The sequence below is a fragment of the Oncorhynchus mykiss genome, chromosome 17 (genome assembly GCF_057628025.1).
Source record: "Oncorhynchus mykiss isolate SJ-2025 chromosome 17, ASM5762802v1, whole genome shotgun sequence".
Lineage (NCBI taxonomy): Eukaryota > Metazoa > Chordata > Actinopteri > Salmoniformes > Salmonidae > Oncorhynchus > Oncorhynchus mykiss.
In genome coordinates, this window is record NC_143038.1 from 45,946,267 (window position 1) to 45,967,552 (window position 21,286).

General features: G+C 40.3%; 1 protein-coding gene across 1 annotated transcript; it reads left to right on the forward strand.

Annotated features, from left to right (window-relative positions):
* Nucleotides 1-8,539: 8,539 nt before the first annotated feature.
* Nucleotides 8,540-21,014, forward strand: LOC110494317 (peptidyl-prolyl cis-trans isomerase FKBP11). The gene is made up of 6 exons (XM_021569273.3): nt 8,540-9,205; nt 9,430-9,492; nt 10,221-10,311; nt 10,500-10,533; nt 10,793-10,863; nt 20,760-21,014. Exons 1-6 carry the CDS (start codon nt 9,092-9,094, stop codon nt 20,966-20,968), a joined length of 582 nt encoding a protein of 193 aa, XP_021424948.1. The 5' UTR covers nt 8,540-9,091; the 3' UTR covers nt 20,969-21,014.
* Nucleotides 21,015-21,286: the final 272 nt, after the last annotated feature.

Genomic DNA, 21,286 nt, shown 5'->3' on the forward strand with positions numbered 1-21,286 from the left:
CCATCAAAAATATGACGTTGCCTGCTTACTCGCTGTAGGCATCCATATCCCCTGTATGTCCCCCGACACCACCACAATGTTTGAGAGAGGTTGGTGTTGTAGAAATTTAGTTTTATAGCGAACAATGACTTTTAGGCACATCCAGTGTGCAAAAAGAGTGCAATTATCACATTCGTACACTTTGGAGAGGTTGAAATCTACTTGAAAATATATGGCAAGACCTAAAAAATGGTTGTCTAGCAATGATCAACAACCAATTTGACAGAGGTTGAAGAATTTTGAAAAGAATAATGGGAAAATGTTTCACAATCTCAGTGTGGAAAGCTCTTAGAGACTTACCCAGAAAGACGCACAGGTGTAATTGCTGCCAAAGGTGCTTCTACAAAGTATTGACTCAGGGGTGTGAATACTTATGTAAATTAGATATATCTGTGTTTCATTTTCAATAAATTTGCAATAATGTCTAAAAACATGTTTTCATTTTGTCATTATGGGGTATTGTGTGTAGATGGGTGAATTACAAAATAATATTTATTCAAGGGTTATGAATACTTCCTGACTGTTTGGTTTGTTAGGTAGATACAGTATACTGTATAATAGTGTTAAATATTACAAATATTACAACACTCACCAAAAATACTGTTTTTGACAGTAAACTCTGAGTTTGGCTGGTATCAGTGGTGGTAGAATGGCTTACATCTGGACAAGTAGCTAAATCAGACTGTTTGATGTGTTCATGATTCCTGAGAGAATACAATTAGAGCGAAGTTTGAGATCCGGTATTGTTCTGGTAATGCAGTGAATATTCTCAGTGAATTCCATTTATATTGTTATTAGCTTGTTAACATACAGTATCTGGAATGTCAAATTGAAGAAAGGACCCCTGAAAAAGAGTAAAGGACTTCTAAAAGAGGACAAATACAAAGATAAATTATTTCACCCTGCTTATTTTTAAGTAACAAACTGCAAACAATTCATTAAATACATTAAATGAACATCAAATAAAATAGACCCTTGTCGTTAATAAATACATCAACAAGAGTAAAATTCAATTACACTCAGCTATCAACTTGGACCCTTACGTCTTCCCCAGATCCAACTCAACACTGAGACAAAAGGAACTCATGTAAGAGCAACATGATGCAGTTTGACTCCTAACTAGGACAGGCAGGTAGGCAAGCAGTAGCAACTTGTGTTAGTGAGGTGAGGTGTGCACATCTTCATGTAGTAGTGTCTGAGTCGAACTACGGGACATCATTTCCAATACTGACATCACACACCTTACTACTTGGCTAAAAGAGACACCCAGCAGTGATGCATCTATTTATCCAGTTATAGGACAATACATTGAGTGTGAGAGAAGCTGCATTTGAACTGTTGGCTATGACACAGAAAGCAGTGCAGTTAGGCCATGCAGTGCTAGCACAATTACGTAGGTTAGAGGAGACCAGTCCATATCCCCATTAAGTACTGTATATTCACCTGATCACAGTGGAAGCATGGGAGGGCATACAACTAACCAGTGGTGTGTATTCAAGGATGCCAGGGGAAGCTAGGCTTCCCCCCAAAAATGACCAAGAAAAAACATACAAAATAATGTATATTAAATCTCTCTATGTTTCATAAATGTCTTTCAATTCGCAAGAGGCTGAATGTATCTCACCGGAGAAAGATTCCAAGTGAACAAAACAATGCCCCTCTGTCTCTGTATGTATAGCTCATCTATGCTGTCTGGTCAAAAATAGTATGACATTGTTGCCGCTAGTAGCATTGAGTGCAAGGGAAGCCAGTGAGCATTTGACCTCCCTTGATAAAAAATATCAATAATAATAGCCAATGAGTGTTGAGCTAAACTGAGTGAGCTCAGCTGTGAATGCTCATGGCGCACCACAAAAAAAGTGTCAAGGGAAGCCAGTTTGCATTTGGATTCACACCAAAAACATCACATTAGAAGCCGAACATCATTGACAAAAAATTGTATTTGTTGCATTTCATTGTGTCGTTGGACTCCGGAGGCTAGCTAGCTGGCTAAAATAATCTCTTTCCTAAATTAGTTATGTATGGAGATAGGGATTTGGACTTGTGGTTTTACTTAATTCTCTGTACTGGCCAGTGATTTTAACAATGATTCTAATCTAACCAATAAATTCATACATTCTGCCCATGGCCTGAGAGGATGGAAGATCAACAGGTAGCTAGATATAGTAACATTAGGCTAATGTTAATTATCTGGCCTGGTGCATCATTGCCCATGAAAGGAAGTTAGGCTAGCGAGCAAGCATTTTAGCCACGTTTTTTTATTTAAAATTTATTTAACTAGGCAAGTCAGTTAAGAACAAATTCTTATTTACAATGACTGCCTACACCGGCCAAACACAGACTATGCTGGGCCAATTGTGTGCCCCCCTATGGGACTCCAAATTATGGCCGGTTGTGATACAGCCTGGATTCAAACCAGGGTGTCTGTAGTGATGCCTCAAGCTCTGAGATGCAGTGCCTCAGACCGCTGCCACTCGGGAGCCCCCCAGATATCCCCCAGATAGCCATAAAAAATAATCCAGACTACGGTTTGCAACTGCACATGAGAACAAAGATCGTACTTTTTGGAGAAATATCCTCTGGTCTGATGAAACAAAAATAGAACTGTTTGGCCATAATGACTATCGTTATGTTTGGAGGGAAAAGGGGGAGTCTTGCAAGCTGAAGAACACCATTCCAAACCGTGAAGCACAGGGGTGGCAGCATCATGCTGTGGGGGTGCTTTGCTGCAGGAGGGACTGGTGCACTTCACAAAACAGATGTCATCATGAGAAACTGAGAAATTATGTGGATATATTGAAGCAACATCTCAAGACATCAGTCAGGAAGTTAAAGCTTGTACGCAAATGGGTCTTCCAAATGGACAATGACCCGAAGAATACTTCCAAAGTTGTGGAAAATGGCTTAAGGACAACAAAGTCAAGGTATTGGAGTGGCCATCACAAAGCCCCGATCTCAAAGAAAATTTGTGAGCAGAACTGAAAAGGTGTGTGCAAGCAAGGAGGCCTACTAACCTGACTCAGTTACACCAGCTCTGTCAGGAGGAATGGGCCAAAATTCACCCGACTTATTGTGGGAAGCTTGTGGAAGGCTACCCGAAACGTTTGACCCAAGTTAAACAATTTAAAGGCAATGCTGAAAGAAATCATTCTCTCTAGTATTATTCTGACATTTCACATTCTTAAAATAAAGTGGTGATCCTAACTGACCTAAGACAGGGAATTTTTACTAGGATTAAATGTGACAGAATGGTCATTATGGCCAAACAGTAATATATATATTTTTTTAATCTTTCATCAGACCAGAGGACATTTCTCAAAAAATTATGATCTTTGTCCCCATGTGCAGTTACAAACCGTAGTCTGGCTTTTTTATGGCGGTTTTGGAGCAGTGGCTTCTTCCTTGCTGAGTGCCCTTTCAGGACTTTACTGTGGATATAGATACTTTTGTACCTGTTTCTTCCAGCATCTTCACAAGGTCCTTTGCTGTTGTTCTGGGATTGATTTGCACTTTTCGCACCAATGTACATTCATATCTAGGAGACAGAACGCGTCTCCTTCCTGAGTGGTGTGACGGCTGCGTGGTCCCATGGTGTTTATACGTGCGTACTATTGTTTGTACAGATGAATGTGGTACCTTCAGGTGTTTGGAAATTGCTCCCAAGGATGAACCAGACTTGTGGAGGTCTACAATTTGATTTCTGAGGTTTTGGCTGATTTCTTTAGATTTTCCCATGATGTCAAGCAAAGAGGCACTGAGTTTGAAGGTAGGCCTTGAAATACATCCACAGGTCCACCTCCAATTGACTCAAATGATGTCAATTAGACTATCAGAAGCTTCTAAATCCATTACATAATTTTCTGGAATTTTCCAAGCTGTTTAAAGGCACAGTCAATGTGTGTATGGAAACTTCTGACCCACTGGAATTGGGATACAGTGAGTTAATCTGTCTGTAAACAATAATAATCAGTCTGTAAACAATTGTTGGATAAATTACTTGTGTCATGCACAAAGTAGATGTCCTAACCGACTTGCCAAAACTATAGTTTGTTAACATGAAATTTGTGGAGTGGTTGAAAAACTAGTTTTAATGACTCCAATCTAAGTGTATGTAAATGTACGCCTTCAACTGTGTATATATATATATACAGTGCCTTGCGAAAGTATTCGGCCCCCTTGAACTTTGCGACCTTTTGCCACATTTCAGGCTTCAAACATAAAGACATAAAACTGTATTTTTTTTGTGAAGAATCAACAACAAGTGGGACACAATCATGAAGTGGAACGACATTTATTGGATATTTCAAACTTTTTTAACAAATCAAAAACTGAAAAATTGGGCGTGCAAAATTATTCAGCCCCTTTACTTTCAGTGCAGCAAACTCTCTCCAGAAGTTCAGTGAGGATCTCTGAATGATCCAATGTTGACCTAAATGACTAATGATGATAAATACAATCCACCTGTGTGTAATCAAGTCTCCGTATAAATGCACCTGCACTGTGATAGTCTCAGAGGTCCGTTAAAAGCGCAGAGAGCATCATGAAGAACAAGGAACACACCAGGCAGGTCCGAGATACTGTTGTGAAGAAGTTTAAAGCCGGATTTGGATACAAAAAGATTTCCCAAGCTTTAAACATCCCAAGGAGCACTGTGCAAGTGATAATATTGAAATGGAAGGAGTTTCAGACCACTGCAAATCTACCAAGACCTGGCCGTCCCTCTAAACTTTCCGCTCATACAAGGAGAAGACTGATCAGAGATGCAGCCAAGAGGCCCATGATCACTCTGGATGAACTTCAGAGATCTACAGCTGAGGTGGGAGACTCTGTCCATAGGACAACAATCAGTCGTATATTGCACAAATCTGTCCTTTATGGAAGAGTGGCAAGAAAGCCATTTCTTAAAGATATCCATAAAAAGTGTAGTTTCAACTTTGCCACAAGCCACCTGGGAGACACACCAAACATGTGGAAGAAGGTGCTCTGGTCAGATGAAACCAAAATTGAACTTTTTGGCAACAATGCAAAACGTTATGTTTGGCGTAAAAGCAACACAGCTGAACACACCATCCCCACTGTCAAACATGGCGGTGGCAGCATCATGGTTTGGGCCTGCTTTTCTTCAGCAGGGACAGGGAAGATGGTTAAAATTGATGGGAAGATGGATGGAGCCAAATACAGGACCATTCTGGAAGAAAACCTGATGGAGTCTGCAAAAGACCTGAGACTGGGACGGAGATTTGTCTTCCAACAAGACAATGATCCAAAACATAAAGCAAAATCTACAATGGAATGGTTCAAAAATAAACATATCCAGGTGTTAGAATGGCCAAGTCAAAGTCCAGACCTGAATCCAATCGAGAATCTGTGGAAAGAACTGAAAACTGCTGTTCACAAATGCTCTCCATCCAACCTCACTGAGCTTGAGCTGTTTTGCAAGGAGGAATGGGAAAAAATGTCAGTCTCTCGATGTGCAAAACTGATAGAGACATACCCCAAGCGACTTACAGCTGTAATCGCAGCAAAAGGTGGCGCTACAAAGTATTAACTTAAGGGGGCTGAATAATTTTGCACGCCCAACTTTTCAGTTTTTGATTTGTTAAAAAAGTTTGAAATATTCAATAAATGTCGTTCCACTTAATGATTGTGTCCCACTTGTTGTTGATTCTTCACAAAAAAATACAGTTTTATATCTTTATGTTTGAATCCTGAAATGTGGCAAAAGGTCGCAAATTTCAAGGGGGCCGAATACTTTCGCAAGGCACTGTATATATACACACACACACATTGGACACACCTACGCAAGGGTTTTTCTTTCGTTAAAAATGTATTTGTGGAATTTCTATCCTTTTTTAATGCGTTTGAGCCAATCAGTTGTGTTGTGACAAGGTATACAGAAGATAGCTCTATTTTGTAAAAGACCAAGTCCATATTAGGACAAGAACAGCTCAAATAAGCAAAGAGAAATGACAGTCCATCATAACTTTAAGACATGAAGGTCAGCCAATACGGAGTTTTTTTCTTTTTAAGGTATCTGTGACCAACAGATGCATACCTGTATTCCCAGTTATTTGAATTCCATAGATTAGTGCCTAATGAATTTATTTCAATTGACTGATTTCCTATTATGAATTGGAACTCAGTAAAATCAAGGAAATTGTTGCATGTTGCATTTTTATATTTTTATTCAGTATAGTTAACAGACTATAAACAGCTAAACACTGCAATTATTTCCATGAGACAGAGAGCAATCATTCGAGCTCCACCGCTGATGTGCTCACCTGTACCAACCAAGTTATCATGACATGACTTGCTAATATGAGAGCTATTCCCCAACTTTCACAGCATCAAACAACATCAACAACGCCAAACATATATCTGCTGTTTACTTATTTCACTCACCTCGACATCTTCGCTTTTCAAAGTGCAAGGACGAGTCCGAATCAGTATCACCAACCAACATACAGTACCAGTCAAAAGTTTGGATAGACCTCCTCATTCAAGTTTTTTTTTTACATTGTAGAATAATAGTGAAGACATCAAAACTATGAAATAACACATATGGAATCATGTATTCACCAAAAAAGTGTTAAACAAATCAAAATATATTTAATATTTTAGATTCTTCAAAGTAGCCACCCTTTGCCTTGCTGACAGTTCTGCACACACATGAGGAATGCTTTGCCAACAGTCTTGAAGGAGTTCCCACATATGCTGAGCACTTGTTGGCTGCTTTTCCTTCACTCTGCGGTCCAACTCATCCCAATCCATCTCAATTGGGTTGAGGTCGGGTGATTGTGGAGGCCAGGTCATCTGAAGCAGCACTCATTCACTCTCCTTGGTCAAATAGTCCTTACACCGCCTGGAGGTGTGTTTTGGGTCGTTGTCCTGTTGAAAAACAAATGATAGTCCCACTAAGGTCAAAACAGGTGGGATGGTGTATCGCTGCAGAATGTTGCTGGTTAAGTGTGCCTAGAATTCTAAATAAATCACGACAGTGCCACCAGTGTCACCAAGTACTGCCACACCATCACACCTCCATGCTTCACGGTGGGAACCACACATGCAGAGATCATCTGTTCACCAACTCTGTGTCTCACACAGCGATTGGAATCAAAAATCTCAAATATGGACTCATCAGACCAAAAGACAGATTTTGTGTTTCTTCTCTTCTTCTTTTTTAACCCCCTTTTTCTCCCCAATTTCATGGTATCCAATTGTTAGTAATTACTGTCTTGTCTCATTGCTACAACTCCCGTATGGGCTCAGGAGAGACGAAGGTCAAGAGCCTCCGAAACACAACCCAACCAAGCCGCACTGCTTCTTAACACAGCGCGCATCCAACCCGAAAGCCAGCAGCACCAATGTGTCGGAGGAAACACCGTACACCTAGCGACCTGGTCAGCATGCACTGTGCCCAGCCCGCCACATGAGTCGCTTGTGCGCGATGAGACAAGGATATCCCTACCGGCAAAACCCTCCCTAACCTGGACAAAGCTAGGTAAATTGTGCGTCACCCAATGGACCTCCCGGTCGTGTCCGGCAGCGACAGAGCCTGGGCTCGAACCCAGAGTCTCTGGTGGCACAGCCTTAGACCACTGCGCCACCCGGGAGGCTATTTCTCTCTTCTTCTTGTTGGTGTCCTTTAATAGTGGTTTCTTTGCAGCAATTCGACCATGAAGGCCTGATTCACGCAGGTTCCGCTGAACAGTTAATGTTGAGATGTGTCTGTTTCTTGAACACTGTGAAGGGCTGCAATTTCTGAGGCTGGTAGCTCTAATTAAATTATAATCTGCAGCAGAGGTAACTCTGGATCTTCCTTTCTTGTGGCGGTCCTCTTGAGAGCCAGTTTCATCATAGCGCTTGATGGTTTTTGCGACTACACTTGAAGAAACTTTAAAAGTTCTTGAAATTTTCCGGATTGACTGACCTTCATGTCTTAAAGTAATGATGGACTGTCGTTTCTCTTTGCTTATTTGAGCTGTTCTTGCCATAATATGGATTTGCTATTTTACCAAATAGGGCTATATTCTGTATACCTTGTCACAACACAACTGATTGGCTCAAATGCATTTAGAAGGAAATAAATTCCACCAATTAACTTTTAGCAAGGCACACCTGTTAATTGAAATGCATTCCTGGTGACTACCTCATGAAGCTGGTTGAGAGAATGCCAAGAGTGTGCAAAGCTGTCTTCAAGGCAAAGGGTGGCTACTTTGAAGAATCTAAAATATTAAATATATTTTGATTTGTTTAACACTATTTTGGTTAATACATGATTTCATATGTGTTATTTCATAGTTTAGATGTCTGTACTATTATTCTACAATGTAGATTTCTTTTTTTAAGTATAAGAAAAACCCTTGAATGAGTAGGTGTGTCCAAACTTTTGACTGGTACTGTAGATACAGTCTCTTTCACAATGAAAGTCATGTCCGCTTCGGCGCTGTCATTTTCTGTAATGAAGTTTAAAAAACGGTGAAAAGTCAAATGACAGCATACCCTGTTTCCTGTTTCTGGTTGATAACAACAGCCACGCGAATACGATACCAGATTGTTAGCAAATTCATTTTGCGAAACTGACACATATTATTGATAGAAAAACAAGGCCATTCACAGCTGCTGTAGTAAATTAAAGAAACCCCGTCGAGGGCCACTATGGGTTCTAAAGGGAATATTAATTATGTTTTTTTTTCAGGGGGTACTGATACTGCTGAAGCTTTTAGAAAACTCACAACTGCCCTCAATCGACACAAATAATGTAACTGCACCGTTACCTATCAGCAATTGACTTCTGGGATGCTGGCGGAATGTTTAAGGCGGGCTCTTCGCAGTCATTTCGGCGACACAGGCCCGCGGGTCGACTGCATCGTTATCACCATACTATAACAACACATCAGCCTTAACTGGCGTCAAGCCTATATATACACACACACACAGTACCGCCGAATCTCTATTCGACCGATTGTCTGTGGTGGTAAGTCGTTGGCGCTTGCTGTACTACGGCTTCACGGAAGTTAGTTGGATAGTTTTCCAAAAGTTCGGATTTACAATGAAAGCAAAGACTGGGGTAACCCTAGTCTTGCTAGCTGCTTTCGTTTATGTTGCAGCACAGGAAGGCGAATCCGAGCAAAATGTTGTGGAAGAGTTATTGGTGGAAACCTTGGTGAGTTCTGTCTTTTTCTCTCTATCGTAGACTATAGAGCGATAGAAAAGTGGCGACTCTTGCATTAACCGAATGCCACTCATTGCAACATTCAGACCAAATTGAAACAATGTATCCGTTTTTGATCGTTATAATTGTCAATGTATCGTTTATTTTGTGTAATAAAACGATGCATTCGTATTTATTTGCAATTAAAATATCATATTTTTCTTCTCTCCCTTAAGGTAAAACCCGAAACTTGCTCTGTAACGTCAGAAATGGGAGACACGCTACAAATCCACTATACGGTAAGCAAAAAGGAGTGGAAATGAATGGCCTAAAAAATATTTTCAATTTCGAAGGTATAGGCACCGCCCTGTTTGACTTCAGACCTAGCCTGCCTATTGAGAGAAATGTGAACAAAATTTTTGGGGGAAAATGTGAATGGAATCTGGTCAAAAGTGTGCTCTGTATTTTAAGTGGTTCTGATTCATTGCATATCAATAAACTTGACTATAGTCAATACGATGTTGTCTGTGGCATGGTGCAGAGTAACAAGTTACCGTTTTTCATTTGAGACTGGGAAATTCGTGAACGTGGCATCAAATATTGTCAGATAAAAACCACTTTCTATTTTGCATTACACATCGTTTGTATTCGTATCTGGGATGGCAAGTAAACTGCAATGTTTTATCCCATGTGGCGAAAAAAATGACACGTTTTATGCGTGCCATACATTCTACTCGGCACTGCAATGGGGAGGTGCAACACGTCAGCACTCCTGCTCCTGCTGTGAGTAGGGCAGTAGTCCAACCGAAACTCGTCACTCATGAAGCGTCATGCTTGACCATTGCCTCACCTAACATACAGCCAACTCCTATAAAGACATTTGAAAAAAGTCTCAAGTGTTTCACATTTGAATGTGATTTGCAGGGAATGCATCTTAACCTTCTATTTCGATTCTAATCACTGCTTGCATGCACAATCCTTCTTTTTAACATGTCTTCCATTCACATTGTTCCAATGCTCTGAACAGGGTAAACTACTTGCTGATGGCAAGGTGATTGACTCATCACTGTCCCGGGACCCTCTTGTTGTTGAGCTGGGAAAGAGGACCGTTATCCCTGGTAAAATCACACAACTATTCAAATTGCCTGTATTAGACCTGATATTGATCACACAAAATAACAGGAACACTAGCTTCTGTTTCAAACAGCAATATACCTTCAGATTTAGCTCACACTAGCATTGCAATGTTTTTGTTATCGCATCAGTCACTGTATAAAGATAACATGAAATGCTGTATCTCCAACAGGTCTGGAACAGAGTTTGGTAGGAGTTTGTGAAGGGTAAGTAAACAGTCAAGGTCTGCCAATACAAAGCTTTGAAAGGGACATGTTGCATTAATTTGTATAAGAGAACCACTTTCTCTAGGAAATCAAAAATGATATTATATGAACTAGGATAACTAGTTTAAAATATAGATATTTTCAGTATGTGAAGCAATCATAAAGATCCTGTCTCAAATGACTGTTAAAATTGTCTCTAAAATAGTGGAAATCATGCAAACCTTTAAGAATAGGCCTTTTCTGTCTTGTGTTCCTCCAGACAAAAAATCAAGACCACTATTCCACCACACCTTGCCTATGGAAAAAGAGGATACCCTCCAACTATCCCAGGTACTTAAAAAACACATGTGCATATACACATGTACATACGCATACTGTATACATTCAAATGTATCATATACAGTGCCTTCAGAAAGTTTTCACACCTCTTGACTTTTTCCACATTTTGTGTTACAAAGTGGGATTAAAATGGATTTAACAAAAAAAATTGGTCAACGATCTACACAATGTACTCTAATGTCAAAGTGGAAGACAAATGAAAATAAAACACTATGTTGATTGCATGAGTATTCAAACCCTTTGAGTCAATACATGTTAGAATCACCTTTAGCAGTTATTACAGCTGTAAGAGCTTTGCACACCTGGATTGTATAATATTTGCAAAAATTCTTCAAGTTCTGTCAAGTTGGTTGTTGGTCATTGTTAGACAGCCATTTTAATGTCTTGCCATACATTTTCAATCCAATTTAAGTTCAAACTCTAACTCGGCCACTCGGGAACATTTACTGTCTTCCTAGTAAGGAACTCAAGTTTAGATTCGGCCTTGTGTTTTAGGTTATTGTCCTGCTGAAGGTGAATTTGTCTCCCAGTGTCTGTTGGAAACCAGACTGAACCAGGTTTTCCTGTAGGATTTAGCCTGTGCTTAGATCTATTAAGTTTGTTGTTATCCTAAAAAACTTGCTAGTCCTTGCCGATGACATGCATACCCATAACATGATGCAGCGACCACCATGCTTGAAAATATGAAGAGTGGTACTCAGTTTTATGTGTTGTCGGATTTGCCCCAAACATAATGTATTCTTTTCAGGACATAAAGTTAATTTCTTAACAAAATGTTTTGCAGTTTTACTTCAGTGCATTAATGCAAACAGGATGCATGACTTGGAATATTTGTGTACTGTGCAGGTTTCCTGTTCACTTTGTCATTTTAAGGAAAGGGAAAGGGGGATACCTAGTCAGTTGTACAACTGAATGTGTTCAACTAAAATGTGTCTTCTGCATTTAACCCAACCCCATTTAGATTAGTATTGTGGAGTAACTACAATGTTGCTCCATCCTCAGTTTTCTCCTATCACAGCCATTAAACTCTAACTGTTTTAAAATCACCATTGGCCTCTTGGTGAAATCCCTGAGCGGTTACCTTATTCTCCGGCAATTGAGTTAGGAAGGACGCCTGTTCTTTTGTATTGACTGGCTGTATGGTACACCATCCACCAATGTAATTAATATCTTCACCCTGCTCAAAAGGATATTCAATATCTGCTTAGGTTCGCTTTGCAAGGCATTGGAAAATCTTTGTGATTGAAACTCCCTGCTTGACGAAGGGCCCTTACAATTATTTGTATGTGTGGGGTACAGAGATTAGGTTTTATTTTACTAGGTAAATTGACTGCGAACACATTCTCATTTACAGCAACTACCTGGGGAATAGTTAGAGGGGGATGAATGAGCCAATTGGAAGCTGGGGATGGTAAGGTGGCCATGATGGTATGCGGGTCAGATTGGGAATTTAGCCAGGACACAAGGGTTAACCCTTACTCCTACGATAAGTGCCATGCTCTCTTTAATGACCACAGAGTGTGGACATCCCATCTAAAAGATGACACCTTACACAGCAATGTCCCCAATCACTGCCTTGGAGCATTAGGATATTTTTGGGGGACCTGAGGAAAGAGTGCCTCGTACTGGTCTTCCAACACCACTTCCAGCAGCATCTGGTCACCCATCTAGGGATCGACCAGGACTAACCTGCTTAGCTTCGAGGCAAGCTAGCAGTGAAATACAGGGTGGTATGCTGCTGGCCAGGTAGTCACTCAAAAATCATATTAAACACCATAATGGCATACATGTGACTAGTTAAGCACATTTTTATTCCGGAACTTATTTAGGTTTGCCATAACAAAGGGTTGAATACTTATTGACTCAAGTCATTTCTAAAACACATAATTCCACTTTGACATTATGGGGTATTGTGTGTAGGCCAGTGACTCATCTCAATATAATCAATTTAAAAGCCAGGTTGTAACACAGCAAATTGTGGAAAAAGTCAAGGAATATGAATCCTTTCTGAAAGCATTGTACACACTCAATAATACAAAGAAACAAACACTAAATAAATACGGCATCTCACCTTGACACTGCCCTGCCAGTCATGTCGATGTAAACTTGGAGCCACGCGATGACATGTGTGTCCCACAACAACTCGTCGGAAAAGCATGCAGTTTATTAGGATACAGATTAAATAAATTATGAGCTGGATGCTCCATTGCAATAAATATCAAGGGTCTTATTATGGTGAAATGATCGACGCTTGGCTGCCGTTTGACATACAAATCTCGCTTTTTTTTTTGTCCATCCATCTCTTCATGTAGACTATACCCGTACTGTATATGCGAGCTGTTAGCTAAAGCACACGTGGAAATACCAGTGGGCACACCCGCTATATAACAAACAAAAATGTGAGAACCATCAGTAGAGTTGAAAATGCGATGGAAACAATTTAACTTCATTTATTATTTGGTACGTGGGAATTGAGCTGCAAATTGTATTTTTAAGTGCAGTACATCATCACGCGCAGGCTTTTATCCCCAACAAGTCAATTTGATGGAAATACATCTGGTGGGAAATATTGTTTTGATACGTATTTTAGAATATTCGTATGAAAATCTGTTGCCAATTGGATGGAAACCTAGCTACTGTCAGCTTAAAATCCTTTACAAGTGCAAGTGATATAAAACAATATTAATTGGTATGGTGTAATACTGTATGTAAATACAATATATGATTACATATTCACTGTTAGCATATGCTGAAATTTTATTACAATACAATTTAAAACCTCTTAGGGATCCCTTAACGCTCGAATCCCGTTAGTGGGATAATTTGACAACATCCGGTGAAATTGCAGTGCGCCAAATTCAAACTACAGAAATATATAAATATTTAACATTCATATAAATACAAGTGTAATACATCAAAATAAAGCTTAACTCCTTGTTAATCCAACTGCTGTGTCCGATGTCAAAAAGGCTTTACGGCGAAAGCACACCATGCGATTATCTGAGGACAGCGCCCTGCTTACAAAAACATGAAAGCCATTTTTCAACCAGGCAGGTGCGACATAAGTCAGAAATAGCGATATAATAAATGCCTTACCTTTGAAGATCTTCAAGCCCAAATGTCTGTGACACAATGAATGGTCGCTTTTATTTGATTAAATTCCTTCTTTATATCCCCAAAATGTCCATTTTTTTGGTGCGTTTGATTCAGAAATACACTGGTTCCAACTCACCCAACATGACTACAAAGTATCTAAGTTACCTGTAAACATGGTCCAAACATTTCAAACAACATTTCTAATCCAAACTCGGGTACCCTAAAATGTAAATAATTGATCAAATTTAAGATGGAATAAACTGTTTCCAATACCGGAGAAAAATAACGAGGAGCGCGCACCTGTTCACGTGCACCAAAAGTCCATCTGAGGGACACATGGAAAGAATCGGACTACTTAATTTCTCAAAAGGAAAAACATCAAACAATTTCTAAAGACTTGACATCTAGTTGAAGCCATAGGAACTGCAATCTGGGCCCTAATAAATCAGGTTTCCCATAGAAAAGCATTGGAAAACCCAATGACCTCAAAATAAATGTTCCCTGGCTGGATTGTGCTTGGGGTTTCGCCTGCCAAATCAGTTCTGTTATACTTAGACATTATTTTAACAGTTTTAGAAAGATTAGTGTTTTCTATCCAATACTACCATGCATATTCATATCCTAGCTTCTGGGCCTGAGTAACAGGCAGTTTACTTTGGGCAAGCTTTTCATCCGGATGTGAAAATACTGCCCCCTAGCCCAAAGTGCTGTTTGCTTTATATTTACTGCAGCAAATCTGTCAATTATGGTGCACTGTGGAAAAGTGTGTGGGTGGGGAAATAATCTTTGGGTCATTAACATATTTCAAGACATGCCTTGTAAGTGGCTATATTTGTTGCACACACTAGTGAGAATGCTGTACCAATTGAACTGATGTGGTAGTAGAGCCCATACAATTTCCATGTGTGTGTATAAGGACCAAATCAGTGTCAGCAAGTAATTACAGTTGAAGTCGGAAGTTTACATACACTTAGGTTGGAGTCATTAAAACTAATTTTTCAACCACTCCACAAATTTCTTGTTAACAAACTATAGTTTTGTCAAGTCGGTTAGGACATATACGTTGTGCATGACACAAGTAATTTTTCCAACAATTGTTTACAGACAGATTATTTCACTTATAATTCACTTACAATTCACTATCACACTTCCAGTGGGTCAGACATGTACATGCACTAAGTTGACTGTGCCTTTAAACAACTTGGAAAATTCCAGAAAATTATGTGATGGCTTTAGACGTTTCTGATGGGCTAATTGGAGGTGTACCTGTGGATGTATTTCAAGGCCTACCTTCAAACTCAGTGCCTCTTTGCTTAACATCCTGGGAAAATCTAAATAAATCAGCCAAGACTTCAGGAAAAAAAAACTGTTGACCTCCAAGTCATGTTCATCTGTACAAACAACAGTACACAAATATAAACACCATGGGACCACGCAGCCATCATACCGTTCAGGAAGGAGACGCGCCCTGCCTCCTAGAGATGAACGTACTTTGGTGCGAAAAGTGCAAATCAATCTGGAGGAAACAGGTACAAAAGTATCTATATCCACAGTAAAACAAGTCCTATATCGACACAACCTGAAAGGCTGCTCAGAAAGGAAGAAGCCACTGCTCCAAAACTGCCATGAAAAAGCCAGACTATGGTTTGCAACTGCACATGGGGACAAAGATCATACTTTTTGGAGAAATGTCCTCTGGTCTGATGACACAAAAATAGAACTGTTTGGCCATAATGACCATCGTTATGTTGGGAGGAGGAAGGGGAGGCTTGCTAGCCGAGGCACACCATCCAAACTGTGAAGCACAGGGGTGGCAGCATCATGTTGTGGGGGTGCTTTGCTGCAGGAGGGACTGGCGCACTTCACAAAATAGATAATTTCATGATGCTATGTGGATATATTGAAGCAACATCAGTCAGGTCATCACTCAGTCAGGAAGTTAAAGCTTGGTTGCAAATGGGTCTTCCAAATGGACAATGACCCCAAGCATACTTCCAAAGTTTTGGCAAAATGGCTTAAGGACAACAAAGTCAAGGTATTAGTGGCCATCACAAAGCTCTGACCTCAATCCCATAGAAGATTTGTGGGCAGAACTGAAAAAGCGTGTGCGAGCAAGGTGGCCTACAAACCTGACTCAGTTACACCAGCTCTGTCAGGAGGAATGAGCCAAAATTCACCCATCTTATTGTGGGAAGCTTATGGGAGGCTACCTGACATTTAAAGGCAATGCTACCAAATACTAATTGAGTGTATGTAAACTTCTGACCCACTGGGAATGTGATGAAAGAAATAAAAGCTGAAATAAATAATTCTCTCTGCTATTATTCTTTACATTTAACTTTCTTAAAATAAAGTGCTGATCCTAAGACAGAATTGTTACTATGATTACATTTCAGGAATAGTGAAAAACTGAGTTTAAATGTATTTGGCTAAGGTGTATGTAAACTATATGTGTGTTTTCTTAAGTCCTTTTGGTCTTTTTGCCCTGGAATCATTACCAGTTTGGAAGCCTTTGTTTACACCTTTAGAAGTGCAAGTGATATAAATATTTTGTAATATAAACATTTATTTTTTTATTTCACCTTTATTTAACCAGGTAGGCCAGTTTAGAACAAGTTCTCATTTACAACTGCGACCTGGCCAAGATAAAGCAGAGTGACAAACAACAGAGTTACACATGGGATGAACAGTCAATAATATAAAAATCTGTATCCAGTGTGTGCAAATGAAGTAAGGCAATAAATTGGCCATTGTGGCAAAGTAGTTACAGTTTAGCAATTAACACTGGAGTGATAGATGTGCAGATGAGGATGTGCAAGTAGAAATACTGGTGTGCAGAAAAACAAATATGTGATGAGGTAGGTAGGTGGTTGGATGGGCTATTTACAGATGGGGCTGTGTACAGATGCAGGTAAGCTGCTCTGACAGCTGATGCTTACAGTTAGTGAGGGAGATATGAGTCCCCAGCTTCAGCTTTTTGCAATTTGTTCCAGTCAATAGCAGCAGAGAACTGAAAGGAAAGGTGTCCAAAGTAGGTTTTGGCTTTGGGGATGACCAGTGAAATATACCTGCTGGAGCGCATGCTACAGATGGGTGTTGCTATGGTGACCAGTGAGCTGAGATAAGGCGGAGCTTTACCTAGCAAAGACTTATAGATGACCTGGAGCCAGTGGTTTTGGCGAAGAATATGTAGTGAGGGCCGGCCAACAAGAGCATACAGGTCGCAGGGGTGGGTAGTATATGGGGCTTTGGTGACAAAACGGATGACATTGTGATAGACTGCATCCAATTTTCTGAGTAGTGTTAGAGGCTATTTTGTAAATTACATCGCTGAAGTCAAGGATCGGTAGGAAAGCCAGCCCTATGAGGGCATATTTGGGAGCATGAGGGAAGGAGGCCGGTTGTGAAATAGGAAGCCTATTTCTAGATTTAATTTTGGATTGGAGATGCTTAATATGAGTCTGGAAGGAGAGTTTAGTCTAGCCAGACACCTAGGCATTTATTGTTGTCCACATATTCTAAGTCAGGACCGTCCATAGTAGTGATGCTGGTCGGGCGGGTGCGGGCAGCGATCGGTTGAAGAGCATGCATTTTGTTTTACTTGCATTTAAGAGCAGTCCAAAATGATCGGCGATCTGTTTGTTCTCCTGGCTTTCGAAGACTTTGGAAAGGCAGGGCATGATGGTTATAGGTCTGTAACAGTTTGGGTCTAGAGTTTCTCCCCCTTTGAAGAGGGGGATGACCGCGGCCGCTTTCCAATCTTTAGGAATCTGACAATACGAGAGGTTGAACAGATTAGTAATAGCTGTTGCAACAATGGTGGTGAGAAAATTTAGGGAGAGGGGGGTCCAGATTGTCTAGCCCAGCTGATTTGTAGTTCCTATCAGAACATCAGCTGTCTCGATTTGGGTGAAGGAGAAGCGGGGGTGCAGAGCTGTTGGCCGGGGTTGGGGTAGCCAGGTGGAAAGCTTATTAAAATTATCATGGATTTATTGGTGGTGTCAGTGTTTCCCAGCCTCAGTGCAGATGGCAGCTGGGAGGAGGTGCTCTTATTCTCCATGGACTTGTGTCCCAAAACTTTTTGGAATTAGTGCTGCAGGATGCAAATTTGTTTGAAAAAGCTAGCCTTTGCTTTCCTGACTGTGTATATTGGTTCCTAACTTCCCTGAAAAGTTGCATATCACTATTCGATGCTAGTGCAGTACATCACAGGATGTTTTTGTGCTGGTCAAGGGCAGTCAAGTCTGGAGTGAACTAAGAGCTATATCTGTTCTTAGTTCTACATTTTCTGAATGGGGCATCTTAAATAAGCATGGTGAGGAAAGCGTTTTTAAAGAAAAACCAGGCATCCTATATGGGAAAGTGATGAGGGGTGGTTGTTTGACCGCGGACCCATAACGGACGCAAACAATGAGGCAGGGATTGCTCTGATCCTGGTTGAAAACAGCAGAGGTGTATTTAGAGGGCAAGTTGGTCAGTATGATATCTATGAGGGTGCCCATGTTTATGGATTTGGGGTTGTTCCTTGACAATTTGTGTGAGATTGAGGACATCTAGCGTAGATTGTAGGAAGGCCGTGGTGTTTAGCATGTCCCAGTTTAGGTCACCTAACAGTACGAACTCTGACGATAGATGGGGTGCAATCAATTCACATATGGTGTCCAAGGCACAGCTGGGAGCTGAGGGGGGTCTATAACAAGTGGCAACAGTGAGGGATTTATTTCTGGCGAGATGGATTTTTAAAAGTAGAAGCTCGAACTCTTTGGGCATAGACCTGGATAGTATGACAGAACTCTGCAGGCTATCTCTACAGTAGATTGCAACTCTGCCCCCTTTAGCAGTTCTATCTCTTTCGGAAAATGTTTAAGTGGGGATGGAAATTTCTGGATTTTTGGTGGCCTTCCTAAGCCGGGATTCAGACACGGCTAGGACATCAGGGTTGGGACATACCTAGTAGCCAACCTGCTTGCACCAATCCCATAGAATTACAGTGAAATGACAACGTAAAAATTACAGTAGCATTTACTTTCAGTATAGTAGGCTAATTTTACAGTGTTGTACCAAATGATTACTCTACAGTAATTTACAGGAAGCTGATGGCAAGTTATTGTGAATATTACAGTAACATACTTGGCATTAGCCAGAGTTGGGCAAAGATACATTTTGATGTATCTCAAAATCAAATACAATTGTATTGGTCGCATACTCATGGTTAGCAGATGTTAGTGCGAGTGTAGCGAAATGCTTATGCTTCTAGTTCCGACCCTGCAGTAATATCTAACAATTTCACAACAACTACCTTATACACACACGTGTAAATGAATGATTTAAGAATATGTACATATAAGTATATGGATGAGCGATGGCCGAACGGCATAGCCAAGATGCAGTAGATGGTATAGAGTACAGTGAATATACATATGAGATGAGTAATGTAGGGTATGTAAACATTATATAAAGTGCCATTGTTTAAGTGACTAATGATACATTTATTACATCCAATAATTAAGGTGGCTAGAGTGAGTGGCTTCTGCCAACAAAGACTCAATGTTAGTGATGGCTGTTTAACAGTCTGATGGCCTTGAGATAGAAGCTGTTTTTCAGTCTCTCGTCCCAGCGTTGATGCACCTTTACTGACCTCGCCTTCTGGATTATAGCGGGGTGAACAGGCAGTGGCTTGGGTGGTTGTTGTCCTTGATGATCTTTTTGTCCTTCCTATGACATCGGGTGCTGTAGGTATCTGGTCTTCAAGTTATTTTGTGGTTGTAACAAATCTATCCTTAAAGGTCCCGAACAGTCATTCTGATTCCCATGTAAAATAGCCTTTTCTGTGACTAAAATATCCCTCATAATATTTTGGGGGATAGAAATGCTAAACATTTTAGAAAGTAATGTTTCTGTCATGGCCAACTACCAGGAACGTTGAAAAGACAGGCTGAGTGGGCGGGGAGCTTGTATTCATGAGCTCACCTTGACTGACAGCACTTTGAGATGCCTATGTCAATAAACTTGGATGCAGTGAGCAGTGTTGCAGTAACATAGTCTCAAGCTAATTTGGTGATACACAAAGCAACTCAAACATTGAAATTGCATCAATGATGTACTTTTTTTTATATACATCTTCTGTTTAGCATGTCTCTTGTGATGCGTCATTTAGCAGACAACGTTATCCAGAGTGATTTACAGTCAGTTAAACGCACTAAGGTAGATAAACAAGAACATATTAGTCATAGCAAGTAAAAAGATTGTTACCGTTAGTGAGTATGCTGTTGTAGTTAAGCAGGCTACTTGCACGTCTACTTTTGTATTGTAAAAATACATTGTATTCCAATTAAACTGTTACAAAATACTTCCCATTGTTGGCACTAGCTGCATGCACTGTAAATCTGCAACAGTTTACTAATTACTGTTCTAGTAATGCACTGTAAATTCTAGAAATACAGCATGTTGCTGTTGTCAGGTGTTCTAATGATATGCTGTAAGTTTGTTGCTCTAAAGGTCCTGTAAATATACAGTAATTTACTGGCTTTTGTGCTGCCAGTATTTTACTGTAAAAATGGCAGGACATTTTGTACAGTACACGCAACAATGTGACTCGGTTAGGGTTGCAAAACTTTCCCAAGATTCCCTGATTTTCCATAAATCCAGATTGGAGGATTCTGGATATCCCTGCTTATTCCCTCACAATTCTGGAAAGCTTCCCACCAGGATTTAAGGAAAGTTAATGGAATTTTGCAACCCTAAACCCAGTACTTGATCCTCCATCTCTCTTCTTCCCTCTGTCCCGTTAGCTGATGCTGCTCTAGAGTTTGAGGTGGAGGTGATGTCACTGATCCAGGCAACCCCATGGCAGAAGATGGTGAATGATGTCTTTCCCCTAGTGTGTCTGGGCCTGGTTCCCACTCTGCTGGGTATGGTGGGTCTCTACCTCTATAACAAGGCCAATGCCCAGCGGCCAGGAAAGAAGAAGGCCAAGGACAAGAAGAGCAAGAAGAAGTGAAGGAGACTCTCATAACTATTTAAATAATAAAATTAAAAACAAGGGAGTTTTTTGTTATTATTGTATTAAATACTCTTTTTTGCTAGTTATTGTAAGACACAAATATAGAATAAGGAATAAATTTTCTGCCAATAGGAGTAGGAGTTATATTTACTCTTAGTCAGCATACAACTTGAAACCCTTTTGAAGTTCATGTATGAGTGATGCTGTGTGTGATTGATGTGTAGCCTGTTAGTTTGCATGTGCTGCACAACATGGGCCGACTCTTGACAGTGTGGCGCTTGCGTTTGGCGTCGAACGATGAGGGTGGCTGTGATA

What these genes read in the sequence shown, in the direction of transcription:
- LOC110494317 (XM_021569273.3), top strand. Translation starts at nt 9,092, where the DNA reads ATGAAAGCAAAGACTGGGGTAACCCTAGTCTTGCTAGCTGCTTTCGTT. An exon ending in TTGGTAGGAGTTTGTGAAGG is followed by an intron (nt 10,534 to 10,792) that starts GTAAGTAAACAG and finishes GTGTTCCTCCAG; the next exon opens with ACAAAAAATCAAGACCACTA. An exon ending in ATACCCTCCAACTATCCCAG is followed by an intron (nt 10,864 to 20,759) that starts GTACTTAAAAAA and finishes CTGTCCCGTTAG; the next exon opens with CTGATGCTGCTCTAGAGTTT.